This window comes from Dermacentor andersoni, chromosome 1, assembly GCF_023375885.2.
Source record: "Dermacentor andersoni chromosome 1, qqDerAnde1_hic_scaffold, whole genome shotgun sequence".
NCBI lineage: Eukaryota > Metazoa > Arthropoda > Arachnida > Ixodida > Ixodidae > Dermacentor > Dermacentor andersoni.
In genome coordinates, this window is record NC_092814.1 from 278,825,568 (window position 1) to 278,848,489 (window position 22,922).

Below are 22,922 nucleotides of genomic sequence, written 5' to 3' on the forward strand. Positions count from 1 at the left end.
GAAACCACTGCTTCGAGTTCAAAGCAAGATTTCTGAAAATAATGACGAGGTAGAAGAAAACACCAAAAACGCAACCACACAGGCTTGCACATGCTTGCATCGAGTTTGTTGGATAGGCTGTGCCCTGGCTGCATGTATTTGCCATCAATGTAATGCTGCAATGTCCACACAGGCAGATTTCTCGAATGGTTCCCCACTTTGTGCTTTAGAATTTGTGTCCAATCTGTATTCAATTTGATTAGAAAATTCGAATATTTGAAAACCCCTACTTTTTACTTCAAATGGGAAGTCACTGCCTATTTGAGCACAGGCATTCACTAGGTATCTAACTGTACACACTCGCCCATTTAAAATTTTTCTTTGTGAAAGTAAAAAAGATATAGAAAGCATAGTTACTCAAGCAATGGCCCGAAGAGGATCTACAGTATACTGCCAGACCAGTTCATAAGCCAAGGAGCATGCATTACAAAAGTGTCAATAGAAAGCACACGAAAGTTCGCCAACATTGATACTTTAATTTACAACTTCAAACACACATTGCTGCACCTGTGTACACCACTGGTGTGAGGGTCCCCAGACTGTCGTCATATCATACATTCTTACAGTATGTACTTCCTTTTGCAAGCATAATGTGCGCGCCCGGCTGTACTGAGACATTCATGCTGCTGATGATTACTCGGGTATTTTATAATTAGCATGTGGGAACAGTTTGGGGCATCGCTCTGCTAGAATGCTATCTGAGCCTACAGAGCACACAGACTACAATTGCGTCCTAGACACCCTGAAGGAGAAAACTCACTTTGTCTTTACTGCAACTTGACATATCTTCCAAGAAAATAGTAGGCAAGCTTCATATTCTATGCTGCACTCTGGATACACACACAAAAAATATCTTTTTTTTTCAGACATCAATGCCAATACATGTGTGCTCACTATGCAAGCATAACCGGTACATTAATGACATGCAAGTTTACATAGCAAGAGAAGCAATCTCTTTAAACTTTGCCCTGCTTGTATAAAGTAAGGCAAATAGACTGTGCAGCAATGAAATAAATACCCTTCAACCAAGCATAGGGCTAGATACTCATTCAAAACCAAACATTTCAAATAAGCACTTCCACTTGCTCAAAAAGAGGATAACATAATGGCTTCCCCACCACCAGTGCTGAATGTGAACACCAGTTGAGGAACCTGTGAATCCTCTTTGCTCTTACCTGCAAATAAGCTTCGGTATCAAATTTTGAAAATCAAAAGCCATTTGTACCTACAAAATACACAAAAAAAGTCAACACGGTACTGCAAAAAGCAGTTTTAAATTGCCAAGTCACTATGTGAGGGCATATTGGGGCACACATACTGGGATTCACGCAGCTTTGCAATTTTGCATGGAGCCTTTCCTTGAGAATGCGCCTTGCCAAATAAATACCTTCTCTTCAAACATAACCACAAAAGTCAGCACAAGAAAAACATGGCTGAACTGCCTCAGGGAAGGGGGGGGGGGGGGGAACTGGTGAAATGAGGACACACAGGTAGGTAACATGAAGGACCATGGCTAAGTGAAGCAACCATAGCAGATGGCATGGTGCTCGTTATGGGCAGCCCATCAGCAAGTGACAGGCTGGGGGGAATACACTGTACCCACATGTCTCTGTATACTGGTCAGGCAGATTGAGTGAGCACATAAAAAAATACGAGTGGCACAAAGAAAGAGCAATTCACAGTGACCAAGAAATCAATCACAGGAAATTACATTACAAAACTTACACAGTCCAAACAAACGTGAGGCAGAGTCGGGACTAGCAGGGCACTGGATTTTCGCCTAACCTCTGGTGACGTAGACAGGGACATCCCTGCCAAGGGATCACAGGCGGTTGGCTGCCCTATGCGCCACGCTGCTGCTTGGAATGCTTCTCTTTCGGTCCTCCCCCACATTTTCACCTCGTGCCACCGAGCCTCCTCCCATGGCCTGCCTTTGGACCACATCTCAGCTTCACCGGGCCCTTTCTCACAGTGCTCTCTGTTCTAATCAGTCTCTTGGGCTGGTCGTCCTCCACAGAACACAAGGATGGAAAACTCAGTAGGGCCATTGTGAAGATGAAACCTGCGGCCGGTCGGGGATTCTGGGAGGGACTGATGGAACAGGGCGCCTGTTTTTGCAAAGTAAAACAAACAGTAATAGTGTGAAACATTAAATGTTGTGCACAAACAAAAGGGAACATCATAAACTAAAGATAACTGGGAACAAAAAGTAATACCTAGCTTTGCTGTACAAAAATCTCTTGGGAAAAATAAAACACAGTAAAGCTTCAACTTTTCCGTTTGGTGTCAGTGTATGATTACAATGCCATAAAACAAAGGAAAACAGACCAAAGTGATATGCCTCTCAGTCAGAGAGCAGTGCTTCACAAATCAATGTGTAATGGTTTCTTGAAAAGCTATAGAAAACAAAAAGTTGTACACTTAAAATAAAGCAGAGCTTCTCGGATTTCGAACAGCTGGAATGCAGTAACCATATAAGGTGGCAGGAGCAACAAGCACAAGCGAAATAGCCTAAACTCTTCCTGGCTTAATGGGAAGGACTAATAGCTCAACAAGAAAATGCAGAAGAGCTGCAAGTCTACCATGAATACACTGCATAAACTGACCCAATCCTGTCTCTTGGCTTCACAAAATACGCCAAGCCACACTATGCACAATGAATATTTTCAATATGTGTAGTGAACTTTCTGCCAGTAAAACATGCAGAAATAGTGCTTGGTGAGGTACAGACTACTTAAGCGGTTATTAGTCAGCAACCACTGTGAATACACATTGTTTCTCCCACTAAACACCAAAGCCAAAATGCAGCCTTCCATACAAGTGGTTGCAAATGTAGCATGTTAAGAAAGCTGCTAGCTATGCTATTAGGCTCAGTTGCAGTTTCCTCATGCATGCAGACCAGGTGTAATAAAGCAGGAATAAAGCTCTGATACAACAGCTGCGTAACATTTTTATAAATCAAGCAAGAACTTTTCTACGCGGGGGAGGATGCATTAAGAGGCTTGCATTAAGAACTAAGCAAGTGGCAAAACGGTGGGCTAGTTCACAGTGTCACAGGACTGCTGGGGAAGTATGGGAGAAAACTATGGTAGCATGGCTACAGTGTATAACAGAACCGATTCACTATGCTAGGCCCTTTTGCTTGTTTCATTTCTCATGCTTCTTATAGCATTATGTACCAGGCCACCAAGTTTCTTTTTTTCCTTCATTTTTTTTCCTGCAGTTACAACCCTCCACTAATGTCTGCTAATTAATGAGATAGCATGTAGTTACTATTTGCTGTTGACACAAGTACTAGACAATGCTGCAGAACAGCCTACATATTTAAACAGTGGTTTACACAAGCAGAAGTTTGGCAGATGCAGTTAGCAGTAATCACACTAATTACCATACTTTCACTCAAAACCATTCACCAAGAGCCAATAATGTTTTAAAATATCAACACCATTTCCCAAGGCAAAAGTCTACTATGGCTGAACCCACAAATGACTGCATAACAGTCAGAACTACATATGCTTGACTAGCAACTGCACCAACACAAACAAAACAAAATTTGAAAATATCTAAATACCAACATTGTAAATTTTGTTGCATATTACTGAAACAATGGATATGTAATAAATTTTGTTTTCTACAGTAACAGTGCAACAAACTGCCATATTAATCTTTTTTTTCCTAATGTCCACACAAACTTTCACATTTAGCTTGTGCGAACAAGCTTCCAAGTTTCTATGGCCACTGACGCATACAGTCACTAGTACATACAGTACACATCTAGTACTGTTACATGTCACACATGGTTACAATTTGCAATGACAGACGTGGAATTTTACAGTTAATGGGCATACCTTTAAATTATGACTTGCACTTAAGAGCAAATCCTGGCTAATAAGAACTACAAGCAGGTACACACAAAAGGTTGATCCCACAATGCACGCAGGGGTTGCACATATAGCAATGCAGCCAAAAGTTCCAGCTTTTTCTTTGTCCTTAGAGGCAGATTAAGCTTCTCCTACCACACAACTCCTAGAAGATGCAAGCCAGAAAAAATATGGTCGTCAGCAAGCATGCACTCCCCACCTCTCACCAACAGCAAAAGGTCAAACTCAAGTTTAGGGCAACTTCACAACAATTACAAAGCAGTGTTTCCGGACAGTGATGGATGATTGTCTGCCTGAAACGCGACTTGCCAAGCAACGTTCCTTCGTCAAATGAATGGCCACATGAAGAGACCTCTATTGTGGTAATAAAATCTGATAAAACTAACTTTTTTGTGCACCTGCACTAAAAAAATAAAAAGCAACTCATCTTACTGCCAATACAAAGAGCAAAAACTATTTGAGCAGAATTTAAGCAGCTCAGGGCACAAGGGTGGAGTGCAACAAAGAGGTCAGTAAGAAATATGAGCAGAAGTGACGCTAAACAGAAAATAAAAAAATGTAGATGAGACCACTAGCACTAAATAAGACTCAAAATGTCAATGTGCCACACTTCCTTTTAGCTACGAAAAGCAAACCTTGTTGCATGCATGCTACACACACATCCCAAGGAAGTGGGTAGCACAAAGAAGTTGTGTATTTACGGCCCAGAACAGGACAGCACAGTAGCAATGCAACAGTTTTTCAGCAACAGCAATTTGTCATCAGCTCTAGGAGCAGTATTCATTCGAGACCCATTGATGATCTTAGTAACTTATGCACCTGCCATGTTCGACTTATCAGTGGTTTATGGTCAACACTAAAAAGTCAAGCATAATTCAAGCTTGTCTCAGCGCATAAATACCTGCTAAGGTGTGTTGCCAGGTGAACAGCAGCATGTCGAGACATATGAAGAAGGAGCATTGCATTTGACAAGAATGGCAACCTGCTAGCGGCAGCTATGTTTCTTCAACGACAAACTTTCAAACAAGAAACAATGTTGCAGAAACAACAATGCTTCTGGAGCAGGAAGCTTAACACTTCAAGCACTGAAGCAGTAGTGGCTGAATGCCACCCCAGCAGTTTTGGCTCTGAGAATGAGGCACTAATGAACTCATTCCACACACAGATATCTAAACCCTTGCATATTTCAGCACATACCGAAGTTCTCCCAATATCTCCCAATATCATGCAATGCCTCAGAATGCACGTCAAGCATGACAAGTAACAGTTTTCTTTTCATTATCAGCAAAGATGAAAGCATACTCATATGTATGTGAACATGCATTGTGTATGAACTTAAGTACATGAGTATGCATGAAAACATACTTGTACATACATTAGCAAAACATGCATAGGTGTACAAGCATAAATGTGCTTCATGCATGACAGAAACCAGAACTCGAATAGTACAAACCCTTTGCTAAGCGTTCTAGCCATTTATAAACCAAAGAGATTGCAAAAGAAAGAGCTAAACAAGCCAACACACAGAAGCCCTGTTCAATGTTTCGAAAACATTCATTTAATGACTGCAAATAATATTCCCTCCTTCACAACCAGTTTATTACCCCTTATCAGTGTGCCAAAGAGCCTAACAACAAGACTGCAGATAGGGTGGCTGTACTTGGAAGACAGCTATTTTTCTCCAAAGAGCAAGCACAGGGGGTATTCGCAACAGTGCAGTTTAACCACAAGAACTGCTTCAATATATCCAACAATGCATGAACAGAGTAAACTTTAGAAATGAAAGCACAAGTACCGAGACAATGTTGGATTGCTGTCAATTCTGCAAGCCTTTCAAGCCTATGGGCACAGAGCTGCCCCACTCAACACTTGTAGTGAAATAAAAGCAGCAAGAGCTATGCAAAACATACAGAGAAGTAACTGTGGGATACATGCATCAGGAAAAACCACAGGAGAGTTGCCACCTAGCACATCATGCATAAAATTACATAGCAACATCTGTTCCAGGTCTTTGATAATGTAGTGCCCAAATCTATAGGCTAGACAGCTTTTCTATTAAATGATTAAGGATCACTGCTTTATACTAGGCTAAATATTACCTAAATTTATGCAAGTGAAATGTATAAATTAATATTAAAATTATGACACCAGGAAAGTGCCAACGAGTGACAGGCTACAACTACTAGCAAACAGCTGCTATCACCTAGCAGCTGTAACATTAAAAGTATAAGAGCAATAAGAGCAATCTCAAGTGAACAGGCAGGCACCAGTGAATTACCAGCAAAGCAGCATTATAACACTGAGTTTAGCTTTTAAATAGCTCCATTTCCCATTAGAATGGACCTATAATTTGCTGCCAGCCTTAGTAAAGCAATAATTGACAAAAGGCTTTGCAAAAACAGCTAATGTCACTTCCTCAGCATAAGCTAATATAATTATGGACTGACAAGATCTTTGATGCCCTTGTATGCATTTTACCATCAAATCTAAATCTTATGTTGCTTTGCATCTATTTTCATGGTGGGAATTTGTGCACCTTCCCTGCATGCCAGAAATTTCCTGGTTGTCTCTATGTTCAAATGAGATTGCAGACAGGACATCAATCAAATTAAAACTCCAGTGATAGCTTAGAATGCACATGGAACTTAAACATTATTAATGAAAAGAAATTGGAAACATCAATACTAATAAGAGCCCCTTTCCCGTATGTCAGCAAAACCAAGAAGGTCTGCTAAAGCTCACGTATTAACATGGCATTGTCAAAGCAAGACAAAGTGGAAAGCTCCCGCACAAAGCTTGGCCATTTGAACTTCCTGCTGCTGCCAGTCTGCCTTGAGCACCTACATTAAATACCAATTGATGTATTCATTTAGTGTGCAAGACTAACGTTGATTCCAGATACAGAACAAGGATTTTTCAACTGAAAGACGTATTCCAATACTGCAAGGCAGACCCACCATGCTTAGACAACTTAAAAACAGACCTTGGCTTCCAAAAATACCCTAGTGCATTACACGGACGTCGAGTTCTGCAGCCTCACACCTATAGTTGCGATCACAACTAGCAACACAAGCGCTACCACAGGAAAGCTGTACCCGCTCTGCCTTGGGGTGACTACCACATTACATGCACAATGGCGAGGACAGGTAGGATGAGGACAAGAAGGGAAAAGGGCCTTGTTTCTCCCATGCTTCATGCATTGTTCTGTTGTTCCCTCAGACTTTCATGAATAACTGATCTGATCACTGTCCCTACATGTGTGTGCAACATTTGCAACATTTAAGATCAAGACTTGACAACAGCTTCAGTCAGATCCAAACAAAGCACTTCAAGAAATAGTTTGTGTTTCCCCATGCTGTTAGCCTCACAACATACATGGAGGGATATATACTTAAACACAAAATGCCACAATCCATAAAAACAGCTCTTCAACAAGCCATTTTTGCAATGTGACATCGCACCAAACTGTCAAATCAAGAGCACAGCACAGCCTACACTGGCATGTTATAGCACACCTGTCAAAATACAACGCAAACTTGTGCTTCACGGTATTACAAAGCAAACCAAGTCTTGTAATCAAAGTCTTGCACAATCATCATGACTTGGTTTATTGTTTACAACAGCTCACAGCATTCGTATGATATATTTCTGTAGGGGAGTAGTTCATTGCAGGTTTAGGCACTCCAAACCGAAAAATTCTGTGTATAAAATGAACAGCCCCAAGAAACGCAGTGCATCCTGATGTGCATTAAGAATTTCAGTGAACATAAAGTTAAATATATCCTATGTGTAACACCAAGAGAAACATATAAAATAGACAAATTTTCTCAACTTGGAACTTGATACAGTACACTGACACACCTGGTTGTAACTTGGGTATAGTAATTTATGCGTTATATCAAATATGCAAAGCTTTTCAAGCGATATTCACATACTACAAATCCCTTAAAGTGAACTGGACATTGGATATATCCAACTCCGAGTGCCTACAACCTGTGTCCAAACATGCTTGTCAGCATGTTTGGACATGAGCAGGTAGGGTGCATTATGATGCATAACCTGATAGAGAGCTAGATCCTGTTGTTTGTTGTGTTACTTACACAGGCTGCTACGACAGTTAGGTCACCATGGGGTGTTTCAGCACTGTCGCACAGCTGTTTTACCCAAGTATAATGAACTCATCATACATGGGTTTGCATATATACAATTAAATTGTGTGCATGTCTTCTTTCAGTAATCATGGGTAATTCAAACAAAGATATATGGCATAAAGGAGTTTGGTTCAATGAGAGTTGACCACAATTAAATAATGAAAGCCACTGATGCAGCCATTTGCCTTTACACAAGCAGCAAAGGCGTGTGAATAATGAAAGAAAAAAGTGATACAGTGCTGCTAGTATCTCTAACATAAAATGAAGATATAAATCAGGGAAAATTCGATGTGCGACAGAATAAATATGCACTTTTTTTAAAGAAAGACAATGTTGGATAAATGCTGACTTAATACTAGTCTTCTTGAAGAGATCCAACTGAGCTTACATAGAAAGTACTACTGTATAATATTACAACAATAAGGAAGCAGTGACCACTTGGGTGGGCAGCTCCATATGATGAAGTTTTGCAGTGAAACAGGAAAATACACACATACATGATGTGCACATTCAAGCACCAATTGTGCGCTAGGCTCTTCAATTCAAGCTTGACAATCCCTGCTGCTTGCCTGGCTCCATTTTTCTCAGTCATCAGAGACTACATATAATTCTTCTTTCCTTTCATTGCATACAACTATTAGTAAACGAGTATTCAGTGTAAGTAAAGGTGGGAAATTAAACTGCAAACAGCACAATCATGGTTCTGTCATGTTCCATGGCATCACTTTAGCCAATACAGGCAGACAAGTAGCAGGGATATGTCATGTTGACTGCAAATGCCTTGCAGACAGCAATTTGCACTGAAATGTGACCTATGCGATTATATGTGTATTCTCGCTCGTTTCGTCGACATGTTGTACTAAAGAAGATTTTGCAGCTAGCAAGCCGCAAAGTTTTTTAAATTTTTACTTCTTTCTTTTTTTTAAGCAAGGCCTTTTAGTCGCATAAAAACAATTTATTATCTCAGCAGCCATTGAAGCCTCCTGTATATTTTTTTTAATGTAAATATCACTCATTAGTTTTCAATTGTTCACTTTAGAGCCACAACATCAATACATTTTTATTGTACATTTGAAAACACAAGTTTCAGCTGTTTTTGCCTTGCTACCTACTGTGTAGCCTTTTTCCCAGTAAGGAGAGAAGCATTTATTAAAAGGAAATTTTAAAAAGGCAACCCCTGTGGTACTTCCAGTGAGCTGCCCATCTTAAGTTGCTTTCTTTTAGATGTAGCCTTTGCTGGGCTACAGAACCCACATAAGAAAAACCAAAAAAATGCACAAAAGCCCAATGCAGCCTCCCACTTTCATGTCACAGTAGTGCTGCGGCTGTATTCTCAATTGGTAACTTTCGCACATACTTTTGCTTTAGTGTGATACACCTCACTGGAGCTATGGGTATTCTACCCCCTGGCTTAGCCAATCAAAATACACTGACAGCGATATCCTCGTAAGCTGAGCTCCATGGTCGACTAAGCAGTTCCATAAATTTGGCAATGTTCCTTCATGGTTTGGCTACATTAAGTTCCTTTTAGCGATGCATTCCACAGCTTGCAATAACAATAAGCAATTTGCAATTAATCCATGCCCTTGATTTGAAACATAAGCTGAACACAAACATTAACACAAATGTACTGGTGTGCTCTAACAGGCAACGTGTTGCATTTATGGGCAAGCCTGTATACTTCCATGGGGATAATTGCTGGCAGCCAGTTTAAGAGAAGCACTGCTATGGAGTGCAAGCAGCTGGCCATGCTGGCTCTTTAAAAATTCGGCAGGCTTACTTTTAAAGGGGGAAAGGGGTACACAGAAGGCAGCACAAATGAACAGCTGAAACAGAAAGTCTTCAAATGTGCTTTAAACATCTAGTATATACGGCAACCATAAAGTTTGTTCCTGAACTGAAGAGCAGCACAGCTATCAGTGCACATCACCATGAATGTGCAATGTTATTTTTTCACTCACTCCATGAACAGTTTCACACCATAACATAGCTTGGTTTAGTATTTTGTGGAAGATTGTAATCTTAAACTTTTGCTCATTCACTTTTCAGATGCATTAGGCAGAAATATGTGCATGTTATGTGTTACAAGATGACGGGAGCATGCGATCCGAATAAAACTTAACACCAGCTGCCATGCACATGCTTCAGAGCTCTAGAAGGCACTGTGCAATGCAAGAAATGTGCAAGGAATGGTGCTAAGATATTTCAACACAACTTAAATCTTAGGCCAGCATGGCACAATGAGACTGGTTATGCAAGGTTGCTGCATTTTGGTGGCATACCAGTGCACCAAACAAGGTGGGACAAAGACAAGCGCTGAACTTCCACTAATATTTTTATACAGAATGAAAATTTTGCACAATTAAGCATAAAACCAAAGCTTATCACAATCGATATTGTGTTGCTGCACCCATCAAAGGACCGCAAGCCTTTGGAAGAAGTGTTCCAAGTTAAGAAATGTCACAGCACTGACCAAAGCCTATATGATCAATATTTTACTCTGGCAATTCTTGATCTCAAGAAATGCACCATAATCTTCAAAGGAAGCAACAAAAATAAACCAGCTACCATTGTAATACCAGCCTGCATATAGCCAGTTCCTCAAGTAACCACAACCTGTGCTTGTCAACATATTAGTAGTAGCACTCCCTCCTGGCTACAAGATGAAGTCCAATTAAAGGCCACAATTCTGAACAGGCAAGCTCTACTCGATTTCACCTAGGGCCTGGCTGAAGTAGAAGCATGACGAGAAATGCAGATTCCCAACACAGTGACAAAGCACTAATTTTCCTCAATCCAATGGCAGATTTCTGCCCAAGCCCTGAAATTAACTTTTGGCAACCAACAACTGCCTGCCAGCTGCAGCTACTGGATGCAATGGCGCAAACAGCACTGCAGGTGAACATCATAGCAGAATGTCCTACTGTTGCGAAGTGCATAGGCTGCATGCCTCAAATATTACTTGAACTTCAGCCAGACTTCTAAGCTGACGCACAAGGCATACCATGGCAGTATCTTATTTTTTACACGCCCTCTCCCAAGCAGAGTGAATGACTTTCCAGGAGAAAGAAGGCGAAGCCACATTTCTGCACTTCTTTCGCAATTCTGAGATCCTCAAATTGCCCTCCCAGATAAGCCACGCAGCCTTCTGCGTTTTTCTGCTGCCCTTGCTGGTGTACTCGCAATGCTTCCCTCCCCCAGAACACTGTCAATCTAGACAATGGCAAGTAAGCAAGGTGGAAACACTGAGCCCTGTGGAGCCATGCCTTGCAGGTCAACAAGAAATGCTATGCATGAGAGAGAATGGGGTGTTGTCAAGAGGATGAGGAAGAGGAAGGGTGGTGGGCATGGTGGCTGCTGGCCACCCTCGAGCACAGGGAGCAGCAGGTGCAGCAGCCGGGGCAGCGCCCCACTGTAGACAGGTTGCCATGGCCCAAGGTGCGGGAAGAAGTGCTGCAGAGCGGGCAGCCCAGGACAAAGCAGTTGGAGCCACAGAAGCGAACGGCTCCCGCTGCACCCTGCCCGCTGGGGCTCTTCACTTGCTCATGGGCATGCCGAATGCGTCCAGCACCATATCCGCGGCCCCCTGAGCGACGCGTGGCGGCACGCTCGGCAATGAGCCACGCCTGCCACGTGTGTAAACCAGTCCACAGGGGAGTGGACAAACAGAAAGGGGGACAAAAGCAAACGACACACAGGAACCCCAGATTATGAGGGAAAGAGTCATCGAAAGAAAAGTGAAAGGGAAGAGTGGGTTATATAAAGCAAGTGCAAAATTTGTTACAGCATCAACAAAGCAAGAAAGAAAGGAGCCAAATTTAAGTGGTGAGGTGGGCAGGAAAGGAAAGAGGTCAGGAAGAAAAGGAGCAAAGAAAAGAACAGTTAGCGTTGCAGAGGGCAACAACCAGCAATACACACAGCAGTCACAAAACACAAAGCTTTTGCACGTACTTTAATAAAAAGTATGGCACTTGTCGTTCATTGCACTAATGCTGTAAAGGGTGCAACTCGTGTGAGGGCACTGAATTATCAACCTCTTTCATAGAAAATTCACACACAGTACTTTCAGTACACACAGTACATGGTACACATATACTTTCAGCGCTAGTTATGAAACGCAGCCATAGATATAGTGTTACTCACTCTCACATTAGCTCACGCTTTAAAACCCTTTAAAAGACCCCTCACCAGGTCTGGCCATTTTGAGTGGACAAACACAGTTCATACAATGCGCGCTAACGATCGTGTCTGCTAAGTATTACATCGCTACATGCCGCGGAAAGAGCTGAAATTTCAAACCGAACGCCATTTGCCCTTCTCCTCACAGGCTCGTCGCTCCAAGCCGGAGGGTGACGTATACCTGCTAGTGCACCTACGTACCCGTGTTTGTGCTGCGACGTCACTTATAGTGGCATGTGACTTCGAGAATTATTCAAGGCAACATCTGTTATTTGTATAATCTGTTGGTTCAATAGACAACTTAATGTTTAGAGGAATAATAAAACACACACACTGAATGTCTGAGGTGTTTTTGTCTTACTTCGCACCGTAGCAAGAGAGATGTACAGTTAAACCACGATATAACCAAGTAGGTAAAATAGGCAATTGGCTTCGTTATATAGAAATGTCTTTGTATTGAAATTAGACCTTTTAAAGTCCAGCGCCTATCTATTTTCCTTACGGAAAGGGGCTGCAGAATTGTCCTAATTATAGGGCACTTGAAAAAAGCAAATTTGAATGAGAACACAATTTATTTTGATGAATTTGTGAGTCGGCGACGAATGTTACGGTTAATCTTGTCCAAGTTCATATGGTCCCTCCGTTTGCCTCCTTGTACTATGTAGCTAGGGTGATCAACAGGGTGTTTCCGCGAACTTTGGCCAGAGCTTAAAAATATGCCGATGCGCTCCAAGACAACGCGACCAAATGCATGTTGCTCTCTTTTGTGTGTAGTGTGTCACAGTATTATTGTATTTTGCTTAATTAGATAATTAGTCAAAATTAATTAACCAACTTCAGAAGCAACAAAGCCAGAAAAAAATTCTAATTAGAAAGTTGCAGTGCAGTTTGTAAAACGTCTGAAAAGTATATTTCAGCTTACTGAGGATGCCCGCTAAATAAAAAAAAAACACCAGGTGACATGCCCGCTTACGCGTCGTGATTGCACTGCTTCCAAGCGTTCCACGCACAAATGAACATAGCATTTAGCCAGATGTGCTGCTGCTGCATCTGCTTATCACTATCATGAACCACTGCGAGGGAAGCACATCGCTGGCGCAAATTGCACAGCCAACACCTTCGTCATTGCTCTGTCGCCTTTTAAGCAGCAGCATGCCCTGCTAGATGCTATGTTCATTTGTATGCGGACAGTTTGGGAGCGCTGCAATCACGGCGTGCAAGCGGGTATGTCACGTGGTATTTTTTTGTATTTCATGGGCATCCGCAGTAAGCTGAAAAACACTAATACTTAATAGACAGAAAGTTAGACACTGCCTAATCGGATGTTTCGCAAAGTGCTCGACAACTTTCCAATTGGAATTTTTCGGTTAACTTCGTTGTGGCAGAAGTTGATCATTCTTGACTAATTATCTAAATAAGCAATATACAAAAAATAGCATGACGCACTACTAAATGCAATAGCACGTGTAAACGGCCACACAGCATATATGAACTCATCTTTTTTTCCTACTGGAATAGTGTTGTGGAATTCCCTCCCAGAACACAGTGGCATACACCGAACGCGAAGAATTCCGCGAAAAACTAAGAATGCACTATGCAGCCTCAGACAAGCAATGTTCCCTACACTAACACATCTTAATATTTGCCTGCTCCAATATTTCTTTTTGTCTACTGTTTACCTTTCCAGAGTAGTTGGTATACAAGCCTTGACGATAGTAAATTTGATATTATAGTTTCTAATCCGTATATTTTCAATGTATTATCAATTGTATTTTTTACTTCACTGACTGTATTTCTGCTGTATTTTTTGCATTTTTGTTCAAATGATTAACGTTCACATGTCTTTATGTCCCCCTTATACGATGGCTTTAGGCCTTTGAGGAGAAATGAAATGAAATATGGACACTTTGGCATACAGCTGAACCTCAATATAACAAATTATAAAATATAATTTGAAGTAAATCGAAACTGTTGCTTGCTCATACTGATGTGCAGTCAAACCTCGATACCCGGAGTTGTGCTTCCAGTGAAAAACATCTGGTAAATCGCTAATATCGTTAATTCGAGGTTTTAAATTTTCAACAGAAAAAGAATTTAACAAATTTTAAGAACATTTCTGATGGATAGGATCTTGTCAGTAGGCACTTAAAAACAAATTGCAACAAGGTCAGGCCATAATAATGTGGTTACGACTGCCAGCGCAAGCAGTGTAGATCGTGCAGAGAGCAATGCATTGGCATGGCTCACAGCGTCCAAGATTTGTGTGTGTTGCATCGTGCGGCACCGTAAATCTTGGACACCATGGCTAACTACACCTAGTGCTGGCAGCTGTCATCAAATGGCACCCACAAATTAAATACAAAAGTGCAAAATAATATGGATATTCCTCCCAAGAAAATAAAATGTTGCAGTTTTGCCAGAAAGGTGGAGCACTGATGGAAGTAGCAAAGAGACAACTACACAAAGTAAGGTTTATAGTTCTATCTGTGTCATGCATGCCCGGGCAAACTTGAACATATCCTACTCCAGGATTTAAAAAACTCGCTGTCACAGTGCGAGCAAACACTTTACACAGCGCCTCGGAAAAGGAGTCTGGCGGTCCCATTCGACCAACTTCCCAATATGTGGGTGTCCTTTTCAAGCATCTGGAGCTACTGTAGTGGCCAAGCGCCAGGCCAGGAGAGCACTTGTACCTATTTTACTGGTAGGTATTTGGCAGCAGCAGATGCTCGACTATTTCACGAAAGCTGTGGTGGGACAAGGTGTGCCCAGAGACCTTCGCATATCTCTACAGGGGCCCCCTTTCGAGATGAGAACCCATATAAACAACCTAGCACTGGGTCATGGTACATCTCTAGGACCCATTAGATAAACCAGTGTGTTTCTGGCAGCACCAGGGTTTGAACACAGAACCTTCCACATACGAAGCTGGCACCCTACCATTTTACCATACCCTAATGCTTGCCTGATCACGGTACATGTTTACCCTTTCCCCACCCTCCTTGGGTGAAGGAATCGTCAGCTCATATTTCTACAAGCACTCCAAGCTGCCACACGCCCTGCGACCTCCACAAGTCATTTACCAAAGCGACAAATGTGTAGCAGTGTTTCCTGCATGCCGTGTCCCGGCGCGTGCACTTGACGGCGTTTTTGCCACTAAAGTTTTCTTGTGGATGACGCTTGTAAGTAACTGTACCTTGGCTGAAATTTTTATAGTCTTTTGCTAGATTTACAAGCAATACAAGCTCCAAGTGCATATTTTTAATAGGCGAAAAATTTGTTATATCGAAACCCCATGTCATGAAATTACTTCATTAAATTGCAAAAATAAATATGCAGTTTTCAATGGAACTAAGATCGGGAAGTGGAAATAGTTTGTTATATCCAAAATTTTGTTAAATTGAGATTCGACATATCAAGATCCAACTATATGCACATAACAAATACTGTTATACACCGGACGAATTTTCATGTCAAATGCTACTTCATTATAACAAGGTTTCACTATACAAGGTGCCCCACATAACTTGAGCCAAGAATTGAATTATGAAAGGCGCGTCAGAAGCGAATTGAACCGAACGCATACTATTCGCAATAGCCTATAGTAACTCAGACATTTTCTTTGTTTTCCCCATAAATCACTAATTAATTAAGTTTAATTACCCAACCATTTAATTATTGGCCGAGGACCCCAAGTATGATACGCAGATTTGTAGAGCACCTTCAGAAATCAACGATCGAGTTGTTTCCTTTCTGTCTCCCATAGTCCTTTTTTCCGGGTTGCAAAGAAAGCCAGCAAAATATCAAAAAGCCACGTGGCAGAGCACTTGTGCAGTGGGATCGTGCTGCTCTCGAGCATGCGTTTGGTGAACAAGGTCGGCTCCCGTCAGAAGATGGCGAAAGTGCATGCTTCTGGCCGAGCGCTGCCAATGAGATAAAGTCCTGCCGCTTCACCGTCGCCAGTCACGATGCAGCCGAGCTTGTTTACCGAACGCACGCTTGAGAGCAGCACGATACCACTGTGGAAGCGCTCAATCACGCGGCTTTTTTCATATTTCGTGGGATTTCTTTGCGACCTGGAAAAAAAGGACTACGTGAGGCGTATAGTAAGGGAACAAATTCGATTGGTGGTTTCTGAAGGTGCTCTACAAATCTGCGTATCATACTTGAGGTCCTCAGCCAATAATTAAACTTAACTAAATAGTGAGTTAATGGGAAAACAAAAAATTGTCTGATTTACTATAGGCTATTGCGAATAGCATGCGTTCAGTTCAATTCGCTTCTGACGCACCTTTCATTTTGAAATTCTTGGCTCAAGTTATGTGGGACACCCTGTATAACTTGCAATGTGCATTCTCACCACAATGTGGAAAATGATTAAGCATGAAAAAAATTGGCTGTCTGCTTGGCTATATGTCTATTACGACAAAGTTCATATATGTGGCCTGCAGACTCGTACCAGAGAGAAGCTATATGAGGATGTCAAAAACTTCAGTGGAGGTGGTTACGAGTACAATTACTTTTCCAGCCATATTTGAACAAAGGAGAGAAGCATGCAGGCAGTCTCTGAACAAATTAAAGGCAACGAGATAATGTGCAGTAACTGACAATGGTAGTGACAATGACAAGTCCACTCTAGCCTGCTCTAGAGTCATGGAGCGACAGCCACATATGCTGTATTGTGCCCATAATTTCAGAGCAGCATTGGTACATCTATACGAGACCATATGACCACGCTGTCTTTATGTCTTCAGATTTGGACAGTGAGCCCCAAAGCACTGTAATCAAGCAACAAAGCAGCCAGCTTGTATGCTGCACCTTTCTGCAAGACTTCTCTCCACCCCTACCCCTTCCCCTCCTCCAAATGTCCCACTTCTCATTTAAAAATAAGGGGGTTCTTTAAATAAGCAGTTGTGCATGTCAAATGCACTCATGCCTTTTTTTTTCAGAAAGGAAGATAAAAAATCTATTTAATTCAAGTACTTTTTGTTTCCAGATTTCAAATTTTAAAAACTGAATCCTGAAAATCATGCAGTTTTACGTGCCAAAACTACAATTGATAATGAGGCACACATAGTGGGGGACTGCTGATTATATTTGACCACCTGGGGTTCTTTACCGCGCACCTAATCTAATACAAGAGTATTTTTTTCCATTTCGCCCCTATCAAAATGCAACAGCCATGGCTGGGATTGAACCACGACTTGGAGCTCAGCAGCACAACACCATAGCCTAAGCTACCGTGGCGGGCGTGGTTTGGTCAAATTGCTCCATCATAGCCCTATGGTACATAACAACATATTAAGAAGTTTAACATGAAACCTTCCATTCATTACCTCTATGAACAGAGAAAACATGGCAAATTAAAGGCAATACTCAAATCCTATAGCATCAGCAAATGATGTCACAAACTAAGTGAACTAAATGCTTTTCACATTTTAGTAAATACAAACTGCATCAAAAAGGGGAAGTTGCACATGTTTTAATAAAATTTCCTATTAAACAATAAGCCATACTAAAAAATTGTAATACAGGCAGACACAAGGCAAATAAATTGCCATGGAAACTTTATAAAACAAGACAAGAAAGTGGCATTAGTTTAGCAGTCTCAATGCGTCTGCGAAGGTGCAAATTCATGCCATGAAGAATGATAAGAAGAATGGGCCACAATGTCATGATTCTGTAGTCCTTTCACCAGCAGAGTCCCAAACTTTTCTTTTTTCACAAGATAGAACACAGAAAATACTTTCCTAGGAGCAAAAAGATGAGTAAGAATAGCAATAGCTTTACCAGAAGCACAAGATAAGCACCCCAAAGGCCCTACAAAATGTGTTAAAGATATGTATATAATATACGTAATACCTTAACAGCGCTGTGCACAGGAGCAACATATTAATGAAACCTTTAGCAAAAATTTAGACTGACAGCTTGCTGTTCACTAATAGCAGCTATACAACTTTCATTGATAATAAGCCACTGTAAGCCATAAAAGCTTTGACTACACAAGTCATAACCATTTAATACTTGAGTATTCATACCTTTACAAAGTGCTTTGTGCAGCACCACATCAGTCTTGACTGAAAACTTAGATTCAAAGGAAGTCATCCAACTGCAGCACCTCATCCTCAACGCCCCAACAGGGTCTGGGAAGACCTATTTGGCCCCACCCTCTGATGAAGGAACATTTAGTATCCTCTCCTCTATGAAAAACAGTGACACTTTCGGCAACCTTAAGTCCTTTACTGTGCAAAGCATTTACTGGCACAACAACACAATGACAATGAGGGGGAGGGGGAAGGACAACCAAGACAGCCCAATGCTGATGACAACTGCTGCATAACGAAAATAACAAGGATGACCGCACGACAACGAAGACATAACAACAAAGACAGTAGGTAATGATAACGAAAACTTTGTGACAACCACACGATGACAGCACGGCAGCAGCGGCACGATAACAATGGCACGACAATGATAGTGGTACGAGGACGACGTCAACAACAATAGCATGATGACAATACTTTATTAACTGACATCTAAGACAGTGATAACTGCTGTGCTGAAAGTCCCACTGTGAATGAATGGGCTTCACTTGGAGTTGAATTAGCTCATATTTAGCAATTATCACATATTTAGCTAAATCTCTGTTTTTTTTCACTTTCTTCAGTTCTTTGATTACGCACAGAAGTGAAGTTTTTATATAGACCTGTGCATTTTCCTGTCAGCAGCAGCAGCAGCTTCTAGCCTAGAAAGATATAAAAGGTGTTATGCAAGTGCATCAAAACGCACCAGTTGACTGGCTTCCAAAGTCGTGTGTAGGTCATTCAAATCCACAAATCTGAAGCAGGGACCTGTCATGGCTACTGTACTACCTGGATAATAACCAACCGTGGAATTTTGTAACTTTTGCTTTACTTTCACTTACTTAATTCACTTACTTTTACCAACATGCTATTTGTGGTGCTCAGTGAAAGAAGTAGCCACTGCAGCTGGGCTTTGACTATGCTTTGACTTCGCACTGTCATTTGGGATGAATAAACATCCCTGTTGCATGAAGCCATAGTGGCATGTGCAAAGGTGCATACAACCTTTTTGGTTTTTTTTTCGTGCAATGATGCAGAAAACACCATGCAAGGCAGGCTTGATACCATGGACAACAGTGTTTATGGTGGTTGAGCCTTTTTTCCACACTGGATTTCAGTGCATGCCATTTTTTTTTTTTTTTACAAGAGAAAGTGTGCATTAGATTCAAGTAGGTACCAGTACAGGCCATCCCAGATATATCAATCTCAAAGCGGATCCCGAAATAGTTGAATTTATTGATAATGTGAAACATAAAATATGCCTATCCGAAGTTAGTGTAAAAACTCCGCACATCTCGGACAATTTCCCAGGGACTGTGGAAAGTTGGAATTTACTGATTTGTTTCCCCAAGGCCATGTCAAACGCACAAAAATTTACTTATTTTCTGCACACAAACCTTGCACGTTACTTACGCTGCAAAAAATGGCCTTTGATACCCTATAGTCACACTGGGTAATTTTAAGTGCAACCGAGCCATATTGGGATTGGAATCCAAGTTCTTGACTGGCTCGTTTGCACAAGCTGCAGAATGAAGTCAATCATGGTTTGAAAATTCAATCCCAATCAGGCTCAATTACCATCGAAAGAGTCCCATGTGATCGCAACGCAAACCCTAAAAGCATGTGTCGCTCAGCCAAAATATCGTGGTGGGCCTCGCGCAAGTTGAAGTGTTTGCTGCACAGTTTTATTCAGGATAATGTAGACATGTACACTGTGAGGAAGCAAATCGGCATGTATGGCAATGTGCAGCCATTGGTGCACTTGTACTGCAAATCACACATGAGTGAGCCCCTATGTGTTCGTTACAACAGCGTCAAAAGTGGTTTCAACGCTCAGTCATCATAAGTAGGCAACAGGATGACCAAGTAGACACTGTTAGATTAGAAAGTGGCTTTCAGTTTACAGAACATCATAGTTCATTCCCACTCACCCGTAACCCTGTGAGCATGAATGAAACACATTCAGCAGACTGTAGACCCACAAATCGCACAGCGATGAGTCTTTAGTGTTGCTGCAATGGTCGTCTTTCTACGATTTATGAATGCAGCATGCAGTGGTTTTGTTATCCAAACTAATGTGAATATGCCCAAGTTGGAGTTGGGCTTCAATTTGTTTTGGTCGCTTTCGAAATTCTAAAATGCCATTAACAGAAACCCCTGGCCTATAAGAAGACAAACCTGGCGGTGCTGACTTCTTCAGTTCAGTATCCCATGACCAGAGCCACTCATTGAAAAGATCAAAGGTCATCCACACTTTATAGTGGAACACGTAACAAAACAGGAGGTCTTTCACATTCTTGATGCCGTGCTGCAATCTACCCTTGCTCATAACGAACTAACGAACGACAACAAGACAAGCACTAGCTCATTGTTCCTTCATGCCATATACAGCCCTTCAGATACAACGTATTGTTTGATAGCATCTGCCAAAACAGTGCCATTTCACCGGCACTGAATATTTCCGCCAGTGCAAGAAGTAATCACATTCCCATTTGGAGAAGCACACTTGCAGGCGTGCAGCACGGTGCCGTGTTTAATATATCAAATGTGGTGGTGAAGGCAAGTTTGATACATGCGTAGTACAGCGCTATACTTTAGCATGGGATCTTCAAGGGGATGTCACGAATGTTCGATACAGACAATGATTAGATATTGTTACGGGGATGTTGGGAGTATAGAAGATCGTATTTACAATATATATACAAAATAAGTCAGCATAGTCAAGATGGCTGACCACCAACAACATGCAGCAGCCAGCGTCCCGCGATCTTCTTCCTCTCTTCTTTCATCTTTCCGTAACAAGACCCCCGGGTGGTGAAGCGCCGTCTCGGCGCATAGTAGGCAAAGAATTGCAAGCTAAGTATGGCTTCAGCAGCAAAACGTAGACGTCAACAGGCGTTGGACTTGAAGATGCATCAACTGTAGTGGCGCTATCTCGTAATTCATGTCGTTAACTTGACATACGACTTTATAAGGCCCTGTGTAGCGAGAAAGAAGCTTCTGGGAGAGGCCAACCCGACAACATGGTGACCAAAGGAGCACCCAAGCACCTGGCGCGAACTTAGCATCGCGATGGCACCAGTCATAACGTTCTTTTTGTATATGCTGCGAGGCTAATAAACGAGATTGGGCGACTTGACGTGCCATGTGAGCGCGATCGATGACTTCACGAGCATACTCAGTTGCAACACATGGCACAGAAGGAAGGATGCTGTCAAACGGCAATGTGGGGTCGCGACCATACACAAGATAAAAGGGTGAATATCCTGTGGTGTCATGTCGGGATGAGTTATACGTGAGCGTCACGTAGGCCAGTGCGGCGTCCCAGTTGCGGTGATTGTTGAGACGTACATCGACAGCATCTCTGATTGTTCAGCTGAGACGTTCCGCAAGACCGTTCGTTTGTGGGTGGTAGGCGCGCAGCTTGTGCTCAGTGGCACAAGAGCGGAGGAGGTCGTCGACAACTCGAGACAAGAACGAGCGGCCGCGGTCTGTAAGTAACTGTCGAGGTACACCGTGGTGGAGAATGACGTCGTGGAGGAGAAAATCTGCGACGTCTCTTGTGCAACTAGTCGGCAATGCCTTTGTTATCGCATATCGTGTCGCAAAATCAGTAGCGACGGCGATCCACTTATTCCCTCTAGTCATCGTCGGAAAAGGGCCAAGCAGGTCAAGGCCTACGCGGAAGAACGGTTCAGAGGGAACTTCAATTGGATGGAGTCGTCCGACAGGTGCCAGGGGAGGTTTCTTCCGGCGCTGACACAATTTGCAAGTTGCGACATCACGACACACGGAGCGGTAGAGACCTGGCCAGAAGAAACAACGTCGTACGCGGTCGTATGTATGCAAAACGCCAAAGTGTCCCGCCATCGGTGCATCGTGAAGTTGTTCAAGAGTGACGGATCGCAGATGACGAGGAAGGACAAGGAGCAACTCAGGGCCGTCAGGGTTGATGTTGTGGCGGTAGAGGATGCCATGTGGCGTCAGTGCTGCCAGATTGCACTCTGGCGATGATGGACTGTAAGGATTTATCGTGTTGTTGTTCAGCGCGCATGTCGGTCATGTCAGTAAAAGCCATCATGCAGGTCACCGGATCATGTGCAGCAGGATCAGGGGGATCCACGGGGTGACGAGAAAGGCAGTCAGCGTCCTTGTGCAGACGTCCAGACTTACAGTTGACAACAAACGAAAATTCCTGGGCCGCAAAGCCCAGCGACCAAGCCGGCCTGTCGGGTCCCAGAGGGAAGACAGCCAGCGGAGTGTGTGGTGGTCTGTAACGACCGAAAACGTGCGGCCATGCAAACATGGCCGAAACTTGGTGACAGCCCAAACTAAAGCCAAGCACTCCCGCTGGGTGATGGAGTAATTTCTCTCAACACGTGACAGCAGGCGGCTGGCGTAAGCTATCAAACACTCAGTACCATTCTGCTGTTGGGCGAGAACAGCGCCAATGCCGTGGCTGCTTGCGTCAGTGTGGACTTCGGTTGGTGCAGATGGATCAAAGTGGGCAAGTATGGGAGGGGTGGCCAGAAACCCGATGAGAGCGGCGAACGCGTGAGCCTGCTTTGGGCACCATGAGAACAGCTTGT

The 22,922-nt window shown here is 42.5% G+C and overlaps 1 protein-coding gene across 8 annotated transcripts in view; it reads right to left on the minus strand.

The window, feature by feature from the left end:
- Positions 1-495: 495 nt before the first annotated feature.
- shi (dynamin-1 shibire) overlaps positions 496-22,922 on the minus strand; it is a 103,397-nt gene continuing 80,970 nt past the window's right edge. For 7 of the 8 annotated variants that reach the window (XM_055063184.2, XM_055063183.2, XM_055063187.2 and 4 more), the window contains one exon: positions 496-11,697. In XM_055063184.2, the coding sequence (XP_054919159.1) occupies positions 11,607-11,697 (91 nt within the window). In that variant the 3' untranslated portion in view covers positions 496-11,606. The remainder of the gene's footprint in view (positions 11,698-22,922) is intronic. The other variant, XM_055063186.2, reaches the window with a different exon arrangement.